The following is a 20588-nucleotide window of genomic DNA, read 5'->3' on the forward strand; positions in this document are numbered from 1 at the left end:
TGAGGTAGACACTCTTGGTGCTCCCCATTGTAAACTGCATGTACAGCCTTGTTGTAGTTAAGTTTTGATTGTTGTTGGTATCAGTGGGAGGAGTTGACCTCCAGGCCAATTGGATGTGTCAGCTGTGTCTATGTCAGGATACCTTCTGTATTGGAGACAGTCTTATAGGATCAGACTTGCAAAATTGCAAAAGCTTCTGTGCTCAGCTTGGATGGGGCGGAGTCTCAGCGCTGAGCCAACAGTCTTGGCTTCCCACCAGTCCTGCCCTTTTGCGTGCACCTCAGACTTCTGCCTTCTGTGGCTCCCCTGGGTTTCCGCCTGACAGTCCAAATTCCCCTGCAAGAGCATGGGTGTCCCAGGGGCTTGCCTGTAATTGGGTTGGGTCTCTGTATAATATTTTTAATCCCAGTGCAGTCGGAACTGGGATTCAGTGCAGTCTGGAGCATCCGACTCCTTCCACTAAGGAGAGGCCGCAGCAACCTCCGCGGTCAGAACTCTCTGCGTGTGCTCACTCGCGTTCATGCTCACGCCTCTAGACCCTGCCTGCTGTGGCTTCCGGCTCCCCCGAGTCTCCCAGTCTTTGAGTCTCTGGGTGCCTTTCTCTACAGTTCAGACTCCATCCCTATGAGCCTGGGTCCATAGAGTTTTGGCCAGGGTTGGGGTTCAGTGCAGTCGGAACGGGGGTTCAGTGCAGTCAGGGACTTCCCTTCCCCCCACCAGCCAGGCTCTTGGCCACCCTTCCTCTCTGCACGTGCCCTTCTCCCTACCTCAGCACTTTGCGGCTCCCCTGATCCGTGAGCCTCTCTCCTTCTTTCTAGTTGTATATTTCCCACTCAGCCAGCTTTCCTGTGGTTTTGGATGGTGTCCATTCTGTCTTTTAGTTGTTGTTTTGAAATTGTTGTGTGAGGTGGCAGCTTTGGTGCTGCCATCTTGATTTTTCTCAATTCATGCTTATTTTAAACAAAGTAAATAATATCTACTATAGAAAATAAAAATAAATGAGAAAATTTCTAATATAGAAAGTGAATATTTTTCATAATCCCACTAGACACTGGGTACACAAAATTTGTGCACACGGTGTGCGGGGGGAAGGAGGTCCCCTCAGCCCGGCGTGCATCCTATCACATGGTCCAGGAGCCCTTGGAGGATGTTTGACTGACTGCTTAGGCCTGCAGAAGCGAGAGAAGCTCCTGCCACTGCCTCTGTGCAGGCCAACCGTGAGCCTGACTCAGGGCTTCTGGCTGATGGTACTCCCCTGGTGGGAGCGCATTGACCACCAGTGGGCAGTTCCTGCATTGAGTGTCTACCCCCCTGGGGTCAGTGCACATCATAGTGACTAGTCATTCTGCTGTTCGGTCAATTTGCATATTAGCCTTTTTTAATCTAGGATTATCCTGCTAATATTTTGGTGTGTGTGTGTGTTTTTTTGTTTTTGTTTTTGTTTTTTTTTAAAGATAATGGTCTTTTTATTGGAAAAATAAATAAAAAGACTAGCATTTAGAACTTGGAATGGACATAAATATTTCTTGAACAGCAATGCTGATGGTTATGCTAAAGTTCATAGCCACAGACTACCTCTGCTGGCTCCAAGTCATGGTTTAGAAGGTTTTAAAAACAGTCTAAAAATGTTCTCTTGGTAAAAGTTTCTTTTAAAAAATTTGTGTGTGCCGGGACCGGTTTGGCTCAGTGGATAGAGCGTCGGCCTGCGGACTGAAAGGTCCTGGGTTCGATTCCGGGCAAGGGCATGTACCTTGGCTGCGGGCACATCCCCAGTGAGGGTGTGCAAGAGGCAGCTGATCGATGTTTCTCTCTCATCGATGTTTCTAACTCTCTTTCCCTCTCTCTTCCTCTCTGTGAAAAATCAATAAAATATATTTTTAAAAAAATTGTGTGAACGGTGACAGCCTGATACCCATTTTAATCTAGTAAAATGTAGACAATCCTAAATCAATACGCATGGGGCATGCAACCAGGTTGTGTCACATGGTTGGGGTACATGGAAGTGCAAGAGGACCACCCTGCTACTAGGGCTACGTCTTGGACAGTTTTTCCTTCACCCATTTTTCTACACACATCCTGAGCTAAACAATTTTAAATGTGTTTGCTTTCAGCAAGCCAGCTACAACAATTTATACTAACAAACTGAACTAGAACCCATTTGAATAGGTTTTGATTTTGTTTTTTCACTTTTTGTTTTTAATACAAATGCCTAATTGTGCTCAATTGTCAAGCTGCATGCATGAAAAACTGGCCAGCTCAAACACTGCATTAATCATTAACAAATGGAACTGCAAGTGCTTCCTTATAATTACGGGAGTACAAGTATTTATATTGTAAAATTGGTGGGTGGCTTGATCGTTAGGGGACATGACCACAAACCAACACATGCAGATATTTTTTGTGTATGTGGACGGAAAATACTTTTGACATTCAGTTTTGCTATATAGAAACAATAAGTAAATGATTTTTTATTTTTTTATTTTTTATTCTATTTTATTATTATTTTTTTTGTAAGAGGTAAGTAAAATACTCAGTTTGATTCTTCTGGGGGCAGGGAGTGAAAGTAAGTCTTCATTTTTCAGTCATCATCTATATGAATTCTTTATAGTTGATTTTCCCACCTCCATCAATATTTCTCTGATCATTTCATCTACTTCATCTATTTTTGTCATAACATGATGTAGTTCTGCCACACTGATGTAACCATTGCCATCCCTGTCAAAATGCCCTGTGGATCTTTTCTTCACTGTCTGTATCTTTCCTTTTTCTAGATATCATAGTAAAAAATTCTGGAAAATCAGTGATTTCATTACCGTTGCATCCACTTTATTAATTATATCCTGCAATTTGCCTTCTTTTGGGTTCTGACGCAGTGACCTCAGGACAGTGCCAAGTCTCTCTGTTGTGATGGTACCATTGCCATCTTTGTCAAATAGGGAGAAAGCTTCTTTGAAATCCAGCAATCTGTTCTTTGGTCACCTGATCTGCCATGTTGCCAGTGAAGGGAGGAAGAGCAGAGGGATCAAGGATGGCTGCATTAGCGTAGGGGCCATGATGAGGGGTTGCCACCACTGCTGCTAAGGCATGGTGTGTGCTAAGCACTGTGCTACTGCCGCTGCCCCCACCCCATGCACTGCTGTCCAACTGCAAGTAGGCATCACAGTCTGCACAACTCCCAGCACAAATGCCCTGGTGTGTGTGTGTGTGTGTGTGTGTGTGTGTGTGTGTACACACACACACACACACACACACACACACACACACACACTGGAGTCCCGGTCCATGAAATTTGTGCACAGGGTTGGGTATCCCTTAGCCAGCCTGCACCCTCTCCAATCTGGGATCCCTCGATGGATGTCTGACTGCTTGGTGGGATCAGGCCTAAACAGGCAATTGGACATTCCTCTTATAATCCAGGATTGCTGGCTCCCAACCACTCGCATGCCTACCTGCCTAATTGCCCCTAACCACTTCTGCCTGCCAGCCTGATCACCCCCTAACCACTCCTCTGCTAGCCTGATCAAGCCTAACCACTCCTCTGCTAGCCTGATCAAGCCTAACTGCTCCTTTGCTGGCCTGATCAAGCCTAACTGCTCCCCTGCCTGCCTGATTGCCCCTAACTGCCCTCCCCTGCTGGCCAGGTCACCCCTAACTGCCCTCCCCTGTAGGCCTTGTCCCTTCCAACTGCCCTCCCCTGCAGGCCTGGTCCCCCCCAACTGCCCTCCCTTGCAGGCCTTGTCCCTCCCAATTCCCCTTCCTTGCAGGCCTGCTCACCCCTAACTGCCCTCCCCTGACAGCCCAATTGCTCCTAATTGCCCTCCCTTGCCATCCCAATTGCCCTTAACTGCCCTCCCTTGCTGGCCTGGTCACCCCCAGCTGTCCTCCCCTGACAGCCCAATTGCTCCTAATTGCCCTACCTTGCCAGCCCAATTGCCCCTAACTGCCCTCCCTTGCTGGCCTGGTCACCCCCAGCTGTCCTCCCCTGCAGGCCTTGTCCCTCCCAACTGCCCTTCCTTGCTTGCCTGATCACCCACAACTGCCCTCCCCTGCTGGCCATCTTGTGTCAGCCATCTTGTGTCCACATGGCTATCTTATGTGTTGGAGTGATAGTCAGCTTGCATACTGCCTCTTTATTAGATAGAATGTTTTTAACCTAAAATTTCCAACTTTATTGAGGTATAATCTATATATAAAACGCTAATATGTAAATAGACTGGACAGCTGAACAACTGAGCAACTAGTCGTTATGACATGCACTGACCACCAGGGGACATGCACAGGACATGGCAAGCAATGACAGCAGGCGGCAGAGTGGGAAACATGGTGGATATTGGCCACAGCGGGATGGTGAGCAGGGTGCCAGACCAAAGCAGGGTGCTGGTTGCTGTCATTGGGGCGAGCTTCTGGTAGATACTGAAAATTCTTTGCTCCCATGCACCACAGTCCTGCCCGGCGCTGGCATCCACTGCCAGCACTCCGCACCAGCCCCGATCGCTCAATGCCCTCACTGGGTGCGAGCGGCAGCTGCCAGCCCCTATCGCCCCTGAGGGCTTCTCCAACTCCCCCTGCTCCTGAGAGGCAATTGGGGCAGCAGCTGCTACTCACGCCCACTGATGGCACTGGCCCCAAACACTCCCTGCCATCAGTGGGTGCAAGCGGTGCTGATGCCGTCAACACATGGGAGTGGCAGTGGCAGGAGCGGTGGCAGGAGTGGGGCTGCCAGCAGACAGGAGACCAGGGGCTGTTGTGGGCGGGGCTGGGCAGGGCATGGAGGATGGGCCGAGACCTGCCCCTGTGTCCACCGCAGCCTCATAGCCCACAGTTCTTTCAAGATGCATGAATTTGGCCGAAACCGGTTTGGCTCAGTGGTAGAGTGTCGGGCATGTACATTGGTCAAGGGCATGTACATTGGTTGCAGGCACATCCCCGGTAGGGGGTGTGCAAGAGGGAGCTGGTCGATGTTTCTCTCTCATCGACGTTTCTAGCTCTCTATCTCTCTCCCTTCCTCTCTGTAAAATATCAATAAAATATATATATTTTTAAAAAGATGCATGAATTTGTGCACTGGGCCCCCAGTTGACAAAAGTCTAAGATATTTAAAGTGTAAATTGTGATTTGATATACATGTACATTGTGAAAGGATTCTCCCATCTAGTTAACACTTTATGCAAAACACATCAAAAGAGAAAATCTTGATGTGAGTTAAAAACTGACTTGAAAAGTGAGGAAATTCACATCACACCTTTTTTTTGTGTGTGTATGAGAATTTAAGCTCTATATTCTCAGCAAATTTCAATTATATAGTACAGTGTTATCAACCATAGTCATTATGTCTTACGTTAGATCCTCATACCTTATATTTCTGTGTTCTTAATATAGTCAGAGTAACACTTCATTTCTTTCCCAGATATTAGCTGCTCTTCATGTCTTCCTTTCTCCAAATACTCATCAGCAGGTTTGGGACCTGCTTGCTGGAGGGTTTGGACTCTTCCTTCCCAGGGAGTCTGAGTGCATGGGCCTCCTGCCCACTTCCGTCTGTCCTTCAGATTGGTAGCAGAGCCCCACTTTCCATTCTAAGACAAGGGAGCTTCTGAAGACTCATCCCTCTTTTTGAGAGAGGCTGTAAATTGCAGCTCCAGGTCATGTTTTTGCACAAGTCACACCTCTGCATGTTGATGTATCCCAGAACCCCCATCCCTCGTCCTCTGCTCTTAAATGGGCACTCACTATTTACTGCCTTGGTTTTGCTTTCAGTTTTGCTTCTTTGAGGGTCTACAACATAATTGTAATTTTCCTGAGGCATAAATTACAGCCACATGCCATGCAGTGTGAAGCTAGCGTGAGAGAGCGGATCACCTGGCCAGTGAACTCCGGAGTGGCAGAGTGTCCCCACTCTCAACTTCTTGTTTACTGCCCAGAAACACTTTTAAGGCTGTTAAAAACATACCACACACACAAAACTGATTCTTCTGAGGAAGGTGTAAAATAGAAAGACTGTCTCCAATGTGGAAGTGAATTTAGAGAAATTGGAGATATCTAAGAAGATACTGTTTCTTTTTAACATTTTTTTTTTTTTATTATTTAATGCTGAAAGACAAATGAATCAGTCTGTAGTTTCTTTCTGGCCAACAGTTCTTTTGAGACCCAATTTCAAAGTCAAACAGTTCCTTATGTGTACATGTCAGCAATGATATTTCAGTTTTGGATGGTGGACAAATGGTAATGCAGGTCCGACCCTCTCTGGTTTAGTCTTGGGCAACCTGCAGTGACGCACAACTGCTGACTGCTACCGTGTTTCCCCGAAAATAAGACATTCTCCGAAAATAAGACCTAGTGAAACTTTGGGAGAAAAAATTAATATAAGACACTGTCTTATTTTTGGGGAAACAGGGTAGTATAGTAAGGTGTTGTCAGCGTCTTCCATCTCTGAACTGCTTCTCTTCTGTCTTCATGTTTAACAATTTTTTTTTTTTTTAAGAGAAAGAGAGGAGAGAAATCTTGCTCAGTACACGCCCTGACTGGGCATTGAACCCGCAACCTTTTGGTGTACAGAACAATGCTGCAACCAACTAAAGATATTGTTTCTTAATCAGAAAATAGAGGTTTTAGGTTTATTAGTTATTTGGCTTGAACAAGACTGCCATGGGAACAAGAAAAATGCAGTTAGGGGAACTGTTTCAATCAGTGCTCCAGCCAATGTCAAATCACTAATCCAAAGACAGAAAGCCTTAATTTGAGTTGAAAACTGGTTGACTTGAAAAGTGAAATTCACAGCAAGCATGTGACTGTGCTGCAGATGTGATTTGGGAGCGAGCCAGAAGCCAAGATAAACATTTCCACGAAGTAACAGGGTGCTGGTGTGGCTGCTCCCAGGAAAAGCCCATCAGGAGTGATGAGAAGTGTGTATTTGGCTTTGCATAGTACAATGTTTCCCGGCGAGGGAGGGTGAGTTTGGCTAGGCCGCCTTTCTTTTCAGCTGAAGATGCTCACAGGAAGTGTCATTGTGGGTAGCATTGCCTCTGCATCAGAAGAAGATGCCTTTTTCAAATAAATGTCCTTGTGGATGAAAAGGAGACAATGGTATTCAGATCAGCCAGGGAAAGCCTGAGCCTTCTGATTTGTGGAGGTAGAGGCAGGCGTGACGTGACGCTCAGGCAGCCTTGCTGTGCTGTGCTTTGCGGCGAACCTTTCTGTCATGGGGGAAAGGGCTGGCACTCAGAGGAGAAAGCTTGGGTGTCAGCCCAGCTCTTTTGGACTAGACTGCAGCAGTGAGAGTTGCAAATTTGATGATTCTTGGAGATATCGTGTGAAGGTCAAACTTTTGTTTTGTTTAATTTCTCCCAGACTTCTAAACTCTGGTCATGTTGAAGTTTTATTGTAGTTCTTCAAGGTTATTTAGCCTTATTTATTTGATTTTCCATCCTTGCTCTCCCACGTTATCTATTTTGAAGCTTTTATTTTTTTTATATATTTTTCTTTTACCTGCCATTGCCCACTCATTTTCCTTGAGTTCCCAAGGATGTTTCTTACTGCCTTTATTTTATTTCTTCTCTGAATCTGAGAACTATTGTTGCTTCTAGTTGAAGTTCACATAGCTTTATTTTTTCTCTTTTTTAAAAGAACAGCTTGATTGAGGTATAATTTACATACCATATAATTCATTCCTCTAAAGTATACAATTCAGTGGTTTTTAGTATGTTCACAGAGTTATGCAACTATTACCACAATCTAATTTTAGAACATTTTTATCCCTGAAAAAAGAAACCCTATACCCATTAACAGTTGTTTCCCACCTCTCTACCTTCCACACCTCTGGCAACTATTAGTCTACTTTCTGCCTCTTTGGATTTGCCTATTTTATGGACATTTCATATAAATGGAATCATAAAGTATGTGCCCTTTTATGACTGGCTTTTTTACTTAGCATTATATGGCTTTATTTTCTATTTTTAATGTATTCTGCTTCTTTGTTTTATTTTTCAATTATTTAGCTCCCACCTATTCTCAGATTTTAAATTGAGCCTTTCATTTATCTTTTTCCTAGAATCTATTTTCCATTGTCTGTGTTACGTACTTAAAACTTTAATTCTTAAAAGTAAGTATTAATTTTTAAACTCTTAGTTTAACTATTAAAATGTTAAAATTAACTATTATTTCTCAGTTCTCAAGGGAAAAGACTAAGGTGTGTGACTCTTCTCGTTTTCTGCTTCAAGTGTCTGATGGCATTGCAAGTTATCATTTGGTGAATAACAATGTATTAGTTGTTACTCTGTTTTAGTTCCCATCACCTTGCCTTCTAGCTCTCTTGTTTTATAGCCTCTTCTGATTATTTAAATGCTGTTATAATATTCCAAGATAGTTATCATAGACCTTCATTTTTCTCTCTTCTCACCATAAAATGCCTTTTGTCACTTCTGAACTTCCTGTCAGCACATAGAGTTGAATTCATGTAATTATTTCTTCTTGTAGATGTGTCATCACCTACTTATTATCCTCATATTCACCGCCACCCTTCCACACTCTGATTTAATTTTTATGAGCATTACTTCATGCCCTTTCTTCACTTGCTTTGAGTTACTCATGAGTATTCCTGGAGACTCTCTAAGGAAAAGCACTGTCTTTCCCTTTTTATCTGCATTAACACATGTAAACTCACAATAGCTCCATGAGATGGTTTTGCTATTAGTGTTTCACTTTGTAGATGAGGGAACTGAAGTTGCGTGTTTAAGTCACAGTTTTCAACTGCGCTCAGTTTCTGAAATCAGAGTACTCTTTCTTTCTTTCTTTTTTTTTTCTTATTCATTTCTTTCAACACTTAGCCCAGGTCCTAATCCTCATTAAATACTCAATAAATATTTAATTTGTTGGATAAGTGAATTAATGAATGAGCAAATGAATGAATGATGTACTACTTGCTAAGCTGTCCATGGGTATGTGAAATGTATCTTTCAAAGATTTTGTTACTGTAGACTTTGTGAAGGCTAATATTAAATCGTAATTCAGGAGTTTTTTAGAGATGGAGTAATGGGGCTCTCACGATGCTAATACTCAGCAACATAGCATTTAGCAGGGTAGCATTTACTAATGCCAAGTGTGGAGGGTAAGAGGAAGACAGTGCATGGGACCATGGTCACAAAGTGGTTGTCTGGCCACTCACATTTGGCCATGATGGCAGCATGCTTACCCATTATAGGTAGAGAGAGGGAGCTGAGTGCAGAAAGCACCTGTTTCAAGTAGCAGGGTGGAGAGAGAGGGAAATATGTTCTTCTAAAAGTTTGTTTTTTGCCCTGGCTGGGTGGCTCGGTTGGACATCATCATGTACACCAAAAGGTTGCGGGTTCGATTCCCAGTCAGGGCACATTCTTAGGTTGTGGATTCAATCCCTAATCACAGTGCATATGGGAAGCAACCAATCGATGTTTCCCCTCCCCCCCCCTCTCTCTCCCCTCTTCATCCTCCTTCTCCTACCTTCTCTTCCTCTTTCCTTCCTTCCCCACCTTCCTCTCTCTAAAAATCAACAAAAACATATCCTCAGGTGAGGATTAAACGTTTGATTTGTTCTGCTTAAGGTTAAGTCAAGATCAGGTTAAAAAGGCATGGTACCTACCTTTGGGTCCTCTCACCTGCTTGGAAAAGTCTGCCTCATATTTTATTGCTTGGGACTTTTACTTTTTAGAAAGAGGTTAAGTTTCACCGCCAGTCATTTGCTGTAGGAACTTGTGGTTTATTATCAAGTGTTGGAACAACCAGGATGAATCAATTCTTGTGATTGGTTGTTTTACGTAAGAATAGAAAGGACTTAGACCCATCCACAACAAAGTGGAAAATGTTGTTGTTTTCCCCCCACCAAAACTTTGGTCTTCTTAAGCAGGAGCTACATATAGGTAATTATGAAATAACCTGCCTATAATTTTGTAGGCCTGAGTTATTTGGTAGATTGATATTAAGAGCACTTTTCATCTTTATTTTTCTTTCTGACTGACTAGATTTTAGCTTCAATAATCTTCATGCTACTCAGCCATTACAGACCTAGTTATGAGGAAAGCTGCAATAAAAAGATGAAGTAACTTTTTAGAATGTGTATGAACTAACCTAACCAGATTGCCTCTCTTATGTTTATTGTTTCAAATCACTGGTGATGCAAGCTTCTAGGCGCTTGTTATATTATGCTGCTGGTTCCCAAGGCTGCATCTCCAAACATTCTATTCTTCCTGATTATTCTCTTCTTGTTGTTGAGTTGACAGGCCCTTGATTCTTCGTGACTCAGGATATCTCACTCCAAAGCAAGTGTCCCATGGCAAAGGACCATGATCCAGGAAAGAGGCCAGAATAGTCTCTCTTTTCCAAACTGGACTATGGCATTGACGCAAATTACACTCAGTTCACCAAAACTAAGCACTGGTTGTGTGTGCAAGGCAGCTCTTGTCCTGAAAAAATTGATGATATACTTAAGAAGGCTTAAGAATGTTAACCACGTCACTCTCCTCAAAACAAGCAGCCAGAGACAAGCTCCTCCGTCAGACAGGAGCTCAGCAGGGACCGTATAACCCCACCCCTCAGCTCTGTAAAATTAAGCTGATAAAAACCATAAATGCTGGTGAGGTTTAAAATCAGTTACCGGGAAGGAATATAAGAAATCTTAATTAATTACTTTCCTGTTTCACTATACTTAATAAAAATCATTTAGCTGCCTTATTTGACCTGCTCATGAAGAATCATTCTTATGAACTTGGACCTCAGGATTCACGTGTGTGGTTACTCATTAAATCCTTATCTTTTATAAACTCTATCAGACTTGACAAGGCTGGGACTCAGTCACTCAGATCTAATACATTTCCTGGATATTTCACATCAGGCAGCTAAGCCCACCCTTTCTTTATCATGCTGACATCCCTCTAGTTTTGGCAAAAAGGTTTCATTTTAAATTTAGCTTTATGTTAAAACATAAATAAAAAGATACTTAATTTGTTCACCAATTTTGCTTGCCATGGCCACATACATATGCTAGACCTTGGGAACACTAGCAGTAGTGTGTCATCACTACAAGTTGGCCATCGTGAAGACTCTTGGAGCTGGTCTTCATCCCACCTGCATGGCCCCAGGTTATCTCTGGCCATTCACCCACATTCATTCTCCTGTCCTGGTCCCACTCAATTTACTTCCATTTCCTAAAGAAAAATTCAAGTTAGAAACAAATTTGGAGCAATTATTGATTTAACCATTTTGCATATGCTTTTGTACATAGGAGCATGAAAAAGACTCCAGTGATGGGCAGATCAAACATCCATATTTATATATACATATAAAAGTGTAATAGGCTAAGTGTCCAACCTTCTGACAGTCTGATGGGTCACTATGACACACACTGACCAGCAGGGGGCAGATGCTCAAAGCAGGAGCTGCCATGACAGGCACTGGCCATTTACAGAGAAATGGCACTGCATACCTAGTGTCCACAAAGCAACACTTGGCTTCCCCCAAGTGGGGCACAGGCTTTGTCACCACCCTGAAGCGTCAGCCCACCAAACTGCAGCCAGTGCTGCCGAGACTCCATGGCGCAAAATACAGCCCACAGCCCAGCTCAACCCAGAAACTGTCACTGTGGGTGCTGAGTAATGACATCACGTAGCAATACCCGCTTCCTCTCCCTAGTGACTAGCCTCCTTGGAATTTCTTCAGCCAGGAATACAACTTGCTTTATAGCCAGGTGTAAACATTTTACCCTTTAACCAAATGAATGTGAAGTGTTTTCCCATGTCTCATCTCATTTGATCCTCACAGAAGACCTGGAGTAGGTAGGAAGGAGACTCGGTAGAATTTTATTTTATTTTCATTAGCTGAAAAGTGGAGATTTAGAAAGCTTAGAAATTTGACCAGACTGAAAAGAAATAAGAAATGGTAGATTTTGAAAATGCCTTCAGGTTTTCTCACTGTGCAAAATATAGTCAAACACTGCTGCAGTTAAGTATTTTACCCTTTGTTCTTCCTGCGTGATCTACAATAATAATCTGCTTTGTGTTGATATTTAGTGCTGTGTTGCTGACAATTACCTGAAAGAGAGGTTGGGGTGCTTCACTGGGCTGGAAAATGTTTACCTAAATCAGAAAGCTGATCTAATTAAGCAAGTGTATTGTGTATCTCTAAAAGGTTAAGTTGACTCACGTATAAATGATACATATAAGCTTTCGCTGGCGCCAATCGCATGCTTGTGTTTCCATCTGTCATTGTCGATTATGAATTTGGTTGACACTTCTATTATAGAGAAAGGCAACATTAAAATATTCTAATCAATTTCCTTTCTATGAGCACGAATTTGTGCACCAGGCCACTAGTTGATAACAATAGTTAAGGTTACTGAGTTATGTGTCAGGCACTGTTTTAAAATTTCCATATGTGTTCATTGTTTAATCCTCACATGAGCCATGTGGGGTGCGTCCTGTTTTTAGCCTCACCTCAGGAGGAAACTGAGATGCAGAGGGCTGGGGTATTTTACTCCAGGTCATGCAGTAAAGAGGTGGTGTAGCCTGAATTTGAGGTTGCTCTGCAGAAGCCATGCCCTTATCCATTTCTCTAAGGCCTGCTGTAGAAGCATTGTGCTGTCACCACCACATTTGGGGTTCCTGTTCCCACAATTAACTTCCTGACTCCCATATTCCCTACCCGCTTCCCACCCACTGTGACTGGCAGTTCCATAACTCCCTGGCCTTTCCTAAGCCTGTGCCTGCTCCCCATTCTCCCCGTTGCCCCTATCGTGAAGACTCTTGGAGCTGGTCTTCACCCCACCTGCATGGCCCCAGGTTATCTCTGGCCATTCACCCACATTCATTCTCCTGTCCTGGTCCCACTCAATTTACTTCCATCCCTCAACTCTACCGCCGAAAGCTCCCTTTCTGGAGGGCCTATTCATTGCAGTAGCACCCACAGCCTGATGACAGTACCTCAGCACCTGACCCTGCTGGCTTTTGTTGAGCTGACTTCTCTTCGTCTTGCAGTTCCTTGCTTGAAGGGCACTTCTACCAGGAATCCTGCCCTAACCTCTAAGTCTTTGCAAGGTTTCCCTCCTATGCTTTCTAAAACACTAGCATGTCCTCATCCTGCCTGCTGACTAGATCCTTCTTCAGGGGATAGCCTCATATAGATAGGGGCCATAGCTGATGTGTTCTAAACTAATCAGTGCATGGTAAACAGGAGGTGCTCAATAAGTGATGAATGAGCAGTAGCACAGTAGTCACAATTCATAGTAGTAACAACAAACCTCAGGGATATTCTCTCCAAGGCAGCGACAGAGCTTGTGACTGCAGACCTGGGCACTGTTGCTGCACCCTCCCGGGTGGTGGGCGCCTTCCTGCTTCGAAGCGCTGGCTTCAGCATCATGCATGTCTCAGTGGGACTCAGCCGTTTCCCTGCTTTAGCTATTGCACCTCTAGGAAAGACCTCCTTCACTGGCTCTTACCGGTCTGGAGCTGCACAGGGAAGGGCTAGGCAGTTACCAAGAACACTTCATGGATTGAGAGCTGAGAGCAGAGCCTCTTTGGCTTCTCAGCTTTATGCTCTGTGGCATTCCTCAGGGATTAGCAGCTTCAACCAAAGCAGCCCCGAACCAGCAGCATCTTGAAGGGAACACTCTTTTGGGGTCAGGACCAGCTGCTGGCATAAAGGAAAACCTCCCTTCAGTGGCAGCTCCTCACTTCCTACAATAAAAAAAATGTCCCTCCTTCTGGTCTCCCAGGGTGCCGTGTGCAGTGGCAGCACATGCTCCTTTGGGAGTCAGAGGAGGGACCATTAGAGCAGCTCCATGGACTGGCCTTTTCATGCACTTCGGTGATGACCAGGAATAAGCCCTGCCAGCCCAGGACTCGAAGGCCAGAAACAGGACTATTCTCTGGTTAGCCCACAAAGGTGGTGTTTTTCAACTCCCCCCAAGGTGAAATAACAAGTGCTGTCTGTGACAAGAACCTGGAAAATTCATAGGAAGTTGCTTTTACTCTTCTGTTATATTCTAGTTCATGTTCCCAATTCAAGATTATGCATGTAATTAGTTATATATGTAATCAATCCTCTAAATAAATTGGGATGTGCATTTTTGTTTGAGGAGGAAAAAAAAAAAAGGAAGGTCAGAACCGTAGTTAACAGCATGTTAACTAGTTCCTTTGGGATTAATTAGAATCTAAAATTATTTATCTAAGTCTTCTGATTCCCACCTGGGATTTAGCTATATTCAAGGATGTCTCTAGGTGTTTTAAGGACTCTTGCCAAATTCTTAGAAAGTTAATTTAAAAACATACACCATAGATATTTTTATGAAGCGAGTGGAAATGAACAAAGATTAAGTGATTAAATGGAGGTGTAATTATAAAATGATTAAGGATTATTGATTAAATAGTCCCTAGGTTATTTGATTAATTTATTTTAAAGCATTTATTAAATATACACTGAGTGTAAGCAACCATGCTTGTTCAGCAGTGTAGATACGTCACCTGATCTAGTGTTTCCATGATGGCTTTTCATTTCCACCTCATGCTGGAGCTTAAACTCTCCAAGACTGGCCCCAGTTTTGTTCTTAGTACAGGGTGGGGCAACAGTAGGTTTACATTTGTTTGTATGGAAAATAATACAATAATAATACAAGAATAAGTTCTGTTTTTTCCATACTCACAACTGTAAGCCTACTTTTGCCCACCCTCTATAACATGCACCATGCCTAAAATAAACATTTATTAAATAAATTATAGTTACCCCCTTTAACACATTTGCAATCTGGTTAAATTCTAGTAAGGACCAACAATGAATTTATTTAAATCAGATTCACTTCTGCCCTGGTTGGGTGGCTCAGTTCCTGGGAATATTGTCCCATACACCAAAAGGTTACAGGTTTGATTCCCAATCAGGGCACTTACCCAGATTGTGGATTTGATTTCAAGTCAGGGAATGTACCGGAAGCAACAGATCAATGTTTCTCTGTGACACAATATCTGTTTCTCTCTTGCTCCCTTCCTCTCTCTAAAACCAATAAAACATATCTTTGGGTGGGGATTTTTTTTTAAATGTTTTAAATAAGATTTGCTTCTTTTTCAGAAATTTGTTGAGTTTGATCTGGAAAAGCTCCTCATTACTTCCCCAGCAGATAGTTCTGACTACCCAGAGCAGGGTCCTACACACCGGTTACAGCTGCTTACCTGTGTAGCATACATTAATGTGTTATCTCAGCCTTTAATGAGACTTGAAAGATATAGGTTAATTGTCCACTTCAGCAACTTTTTTTATTTTTAATGAGGATTTTGTGAGAGGATAAAATTTGCAGCTAGATGAAAGCTGAATGTTTTTGCTATGAATATCTGGATCCAACAGAAAATAGTTGACAAATTTTAATCAAGGGAGGTTTTAATTACCCCTGTGGGTGCATATTATGGTCTCACTTTTTCATAGTAGTTTTGCCTATGTCAGGGGACATAGGAAAAATGGTCTAACCTCTAAATCCCTTACAACTAACTAGACCTACCATTGTATATGTCAGTGACTGGTATTGAGAGAGGAAAACAAACCCAGGAAGTGCAGAGGGCCCACCATCATTTGGCTCTGCTGCTGTCACAAAGAAGTAATTTTTTAATGCTCATTTCAGCCCTCAAAGGTAAAATGTGCAGCCATCAGTTAAAGAAAACATAATGGGAGCAAATGGTGTTGCTTAGAGGCAGATGTCCCCCCGAGGCTGCACATCTCTGACAAGATGGAAGTCAGGAGTAAAATATGACATATTCACATTTTTCACTTTACTTTTAACTTTCCAGGAGCAGATCCTGCATGGCGAGCAAGAATGGAGCTGTATTTCAACCAAAGGTGGTTTCAACCTGTGCTGACTGTAGTTTTTATCCATAGGTTTGAAGACATACCTGATAGCGGGTAAGAGAGTGAAGGAGTCTCATTGCAGCTGTTCAGAGGCCTTGCTTTCTGGCTTTGAGGTCATTGACGGCTCACAGATGTCCTCAGGTCCTAGGGCACAGGGGACAGCATCACCAGGGAGTATCAGTGACTTGGCGCAGACTGTCAAAACCTTTGATAACCTTAAGGTTAGTTTTGTTTTGTTTTTTCCTACTTCTAAAATTTTATAATAATCTGTAGTACAATGTGTAAAATAATAAACAGCCTTTGGGTCTGTTGCAGATTACTTGGAATGCCCTTCAATTCCGTTTTGTGATCCCCCCCCCCCCCCATGTATAATAGTATAAACAAAGCAGCATTTTTGCATTTTTAATCTTTTCTTTTTTGACATATTCTGCACTTCCATTTTCTTTCTGCATTGCATAAAGATGCTTCTCACTTGAGTTTATTATTTCCTTTTTCTGTGACCTGAGATGTCTTTGGGAATTTCTAAAAGCTAATGATAAATGATAGTGAAGGTGATTCTCCTCACTTCTTGCTGGGGAGCTAGTTGGTCTCTTATTTCAGAGAGCCACTTTCTCAAGTATTTCTGTGTCTTATGAAATCAAATGTTCTCTAGTTACTTTAAATTTCGTTGGTGCGGGTGAACCATATGATATAGCTAGCTGAAGGAGTGCAGGCTTGCGAAGAACATTGTAGAATTTCATTATTGGAACAGAGATGTCCCGGTGGCTGTCGAGAAGTACCCGTTTCTGTCATAGTGAACTAAGGAATTAATGGGATGGACCTTGGGCACATGAACTAAGCCTAGGTCATACGCTGGTCCTCAGTTTTCACATTTGACTTAGTTTTCCTACTTGTACCCCTTGTTTATTTTTACAGTTTAAATATTTGTCATATCCTTTATTTATTTATTTTTTTAAAAAGATATGGCATATCTACTTCACTGTTTTGTGCTCTCAGATATTTGCTTAATGATATATTGGTCAGAATGATGACCTCTTGTTATGACTTTAATTCAGTCTGTTCCTTCTTATCCACATTCGTTAACAGATTTGAAAACTAGCTATGTTGGCATTTAAGCCTAACAGCACCACACTGTGACAACCAGCTGGAGTATCCAGATTATTTCACTGAGTCAGAGTCCACAGGACTGAGCACCAGTTGCTTTGTGTGATTATTGCATTCAGGTTTATTGACAGTACTCATATATCATTTCACTGTGTGCTTTGTTAACTTAGTGCAGGGTTTCTCAGCCTCAACACTATCAACATTTTGGGCCAGATAACTGTGACAGAGGCTGTCCTGTGCACTGAAATGTTGAACAGTGTCCCTGACTTCTACCCATTAGGTGCCTGGAGCTCCCCCTCCTCCCGTTGTGACAGCTAAGACTGTCTCCAGCCATTGCCCAATGTCCTTGAGGGGATGTGGGATGGGGGGTAAAATCACCCCAGATAAAGACCCAGCAGACCCAGCGGGATAGGTATTAGATCTTGTCTTCCCCGTACTCTCTGACACATGCATAACAGCTAATGTATCTGAAATTTCCTTGATACCTGTGCACTTTCAAAACAGCCTCTTTGCTGGGCTGATGTCTTGCAGCAGTCAGAAAGGAGCTCTGGGTGCATCGAGTGTCAGTGAGTGTAGCAGGGAAGAGTCATGTCAGGGAGGAGTATAAGTACAGTTTCATTATCTGGGGAGAAATAATTTCCTCCAGGTTTCAACCTGAGCTGTATTTAAATAAACAAATAGAGCTCAAAGCCAAAAATAAATGATTTATTGTATTTTAGATTTTGTGCAGGTGAGTTTCTATGTTTCTATCCGTTAGAGAATGCATTTGCTGACTTCGATTTAAAAAAAAAAAATCTAGATGGACAAAAACAATGTATTTAGCATATTCTATTACCTTGTATAAGTTTTCCAAGTAATGATCGAGAGTTTTCTGAAAATCTTGTGATGTATTAAAGTTGACCATGTTTGCCAAAGGAATTTGAACCAAAAAAACCCCCACAAAAAATAAAAACAAAACAAAAGATCTTTGGGTTCCTTCCAGAAGGGATAGAATTGGATCTTGATGGGGTATTTTGATGGTGTTGGGGGGTATTTTTATGGTGTTGGGGGGATCATAGGTGTCTAGGCTTGTTCCAGAAAGTTGGAATTACAGTTGGAGTGGAAGGAACAGGAAACCTGGTCTTCTATTCAGGCTTCACTTTGGGAAGTCTTTGCCACACTCTCACCTTCTCTTCTTTAATGCCTGAGGTGAGGATAAGGTGAGAGCAGGTATCTGTGAGTGCTTTATAAATTACTAGAGGCCCAGTGCACGGATTTGTGCATCAGTGGGGTCCCTCGGCCTGGCCTGTGCCCTCTCGCAATCCAGGACCCCCCAGGGGATGTCAGATAGCTGATCCAGACAGGATGGTACCCTATCCAGATAGAAGGGAACCCAATCCCCGCAGGCCCAATCCAGACAGGAGGAAGCCTGATCCTGTGCCTTGAGCATCTGTCCCCCGATGGTCAGTGCATGTCATAGCAACTGGTTGTTTGGTCATTTGGTCGCTTAGGCTTTTATATATATAGACTAGTGGCCCAGTTTATGATTTGTGCACCAGTGGGGTCCCTCAGCCTGGCCTGCAAGATTGGGCTAAAACTGGCTCTCCGACACCTTCTGAGGGGTTCTGGTGCACCATCAGAGCTGGAGGTTGACCAGTGGGGAGGGACCACACGCAGGCTCCAGGGCATGTCCAGCCCATCTCGCTCAGTCCTGATCAGCTGGACCCCAGCAGCAAGCTAACCTATTGGTCAGAGTGTCTGCCCCTTGATGGTCAGTGCATGTCATAGTGAGCGGTTGAATGGCCTTAGCATATCATTAGCATATTATTCTAGTTGAACAGACGACTGTATGGCCAGACACTTAGCATATTAGGCTTTTATTACCCTTTATAATTCTATATAATAAAAGTGTAATATTCAAATTGACCCAACAGTAGAATTACTGGTTGGTGGGAGGCAGGGCCAGCAAGCAGGTGATGCCAGGCCAGCTAAGGAGCATGCCATTGGGCAGAGGGAGGGAACAGGTGATGAGGGCAGTCGGCAGAGACCATCAGTGGCGGAGGGGTAAATGGGGGGGGGGGGGTGTGTGTGTGGGACCGCCCACTCACCAGCCAGTGCCGTCTCCTTATCGGCCCACCAGGTCGCCTCCTTTAGAGGGAGGCCACTGGTAGTGCTGGTGGGGCAATGGGGGGCAGGGCTGGCTGCTCACCAGCTGGTGCCATCCCCTGATAGGCCCGTTCAGTCACCTCCTGCAGAGGGAGGCCAGGCTGTGGCTCAGGCCCGCACCCCCCGGGGAGCAGACCTAAGCTGTCAGTTGGACATCACCTGAGGGCTCCTGGACTACGAGAGGGCACAGGTTGGGCTGAGGGGACCCCTTCCCCCAATTTTTGTGCACTGGGTTTCTAACATAGGATAAGCACTGAGTATTTGAGTGAATCAGTATGAGCTATCAGACTAAACTTGATAGGCAGAAAACTGAGGTCTTCCTTAAAGAGTATATAGATTATAATCTGACACATAAGACCTACCACCAAGTAACAGTTTCTGAACAATAGAAATGTGGAATATTATAGATTTTCTGAGGTTTTTCCTCTAAACTTCTTACTGCCTTATACATATGTCAATGACTTGTTGCCTTATATTGTCTGTACTATGGTTAGATCCATTAGCTAGAATCACAGACTAGCTCCTCCTAATCCTTTTGCAGGGTCTTTACTCTTCCTGCCAACAGGCTTTGATATGCTTTGTTGCTGCTCTCACCTCATCCAGCCAGAGTTAGCTCTCATGTAGATTTGTCACAGACCCCACATTTTCCTCCTACCTTAGTGTAAGGCAGTGTTTCCTCTGTGTCCCCTTGAGTGGTACTTTCTCTGGATGGAAATAGGTGTCAAGTTTTAAAAAAAGCATTCTGTGGTCAGGTAAATTTGGGAAGTTCCAGGTTAAACAACATTGAAAAGGTTTTTTACTGCAGGACTTCTCAGAGCCTTTAGTATGCTAATATGCATATAGTACTTCTGTCTCCAGAGATGGATGTGGTATGCAGCCTTCTCAGGCCTCACTGACCACAGATTTCTTTTTTTAAGCTTCACCTTGTAGAGAAATGCTTGTCTAGTAGAGGGAGTTTCATGCAAGAAACAAGAAATTAGAGAAAATGTGTTCAGTAAATATTCATCAAATGAATGCATGCATATCTTGGTCCTGTTGCTCTTCTCACCTGCCGTGCTCATCACTTCTCTTTTCCCTAAAACCTCCTCTTTTCCTTTTATAGGTCACCTTCATTGCAGTTTTTTTTTTTTTTTTTTATGACTCCTTTACCTAATAGTGCTACAACATTAGAGCTACAAAATACATAATATTCAATATTTGCCTTACATTTGCTATATGCCTTCCTGTGAATTCTTTGAATGCAGGCAGGGCCCATATGTTTAAAAAAAAACACCTTATATTTTCCCCAAATGTCCAGCATAATACCTGGCATATAGTAGATAATGACAACTTTCTTTTGACTAAAATTTTTAATTCTTAAGTGACACATAGGAAGATAGAACTCTGCAGAGGTAGCCTAAGAAGGACTAATTTGAGAAGCCTGAGCAGAACTAAATAGAACCAAGGTAATGTCTAGGAATCATTTGTTTTCCCTCCTGGCACACTAGTCCTATGTG

General features: G+C 43.2%; 1 protein-coding gene and 1 pseudogene across 3 annotated transcripts in view; one reads left to right on the forward strand and one right to left on the reverse strand.

The window, feature by feature from the left end:
• ADCY9 (adenylate cyclase 9) overlaps positions 1-20588 on the forward strand; it is a 126216-nt gene that overhangs the window by 76811 nt on the left and 28817 nt on the right. For all 3 annotated transcript variants that reach the window (XM_036410225.2, XM_036410224.2, XM_045571336.1), the window contains exon 3: positions 15874-16064. In XM_036410225.2, the coding sequence (XP_036266118.1) occupies positions 15874-16064 (191 nt within the window). The remainder of the gene's footprint in view (positions 1-15873; positions 16065-20588) is intronic.
• Positions 2572-2991, reverse strand: LOC118703361 (annotated as a pseudogene).

The sequence above is a fragment of the Pipistrellus kuhlii genome, unplaced genomic scaffold (assembly GCF_014108245.1).
Source record: "Pipistrellus kuhlii isolate mPipKuh1 unplaced genomic scaffold, mPipKuh1.p scaffold_m20_p_4, whole genome shotgun sequence".
In the NCBI taxonomy this organism is placed as follows: domain Eukaryota; kingdom Metazoa; phylum Chordata; class Mammalia; order Chiroptera; family Vespertilionidae; genus Pipistrellus; species Pipistrellus kuhlii.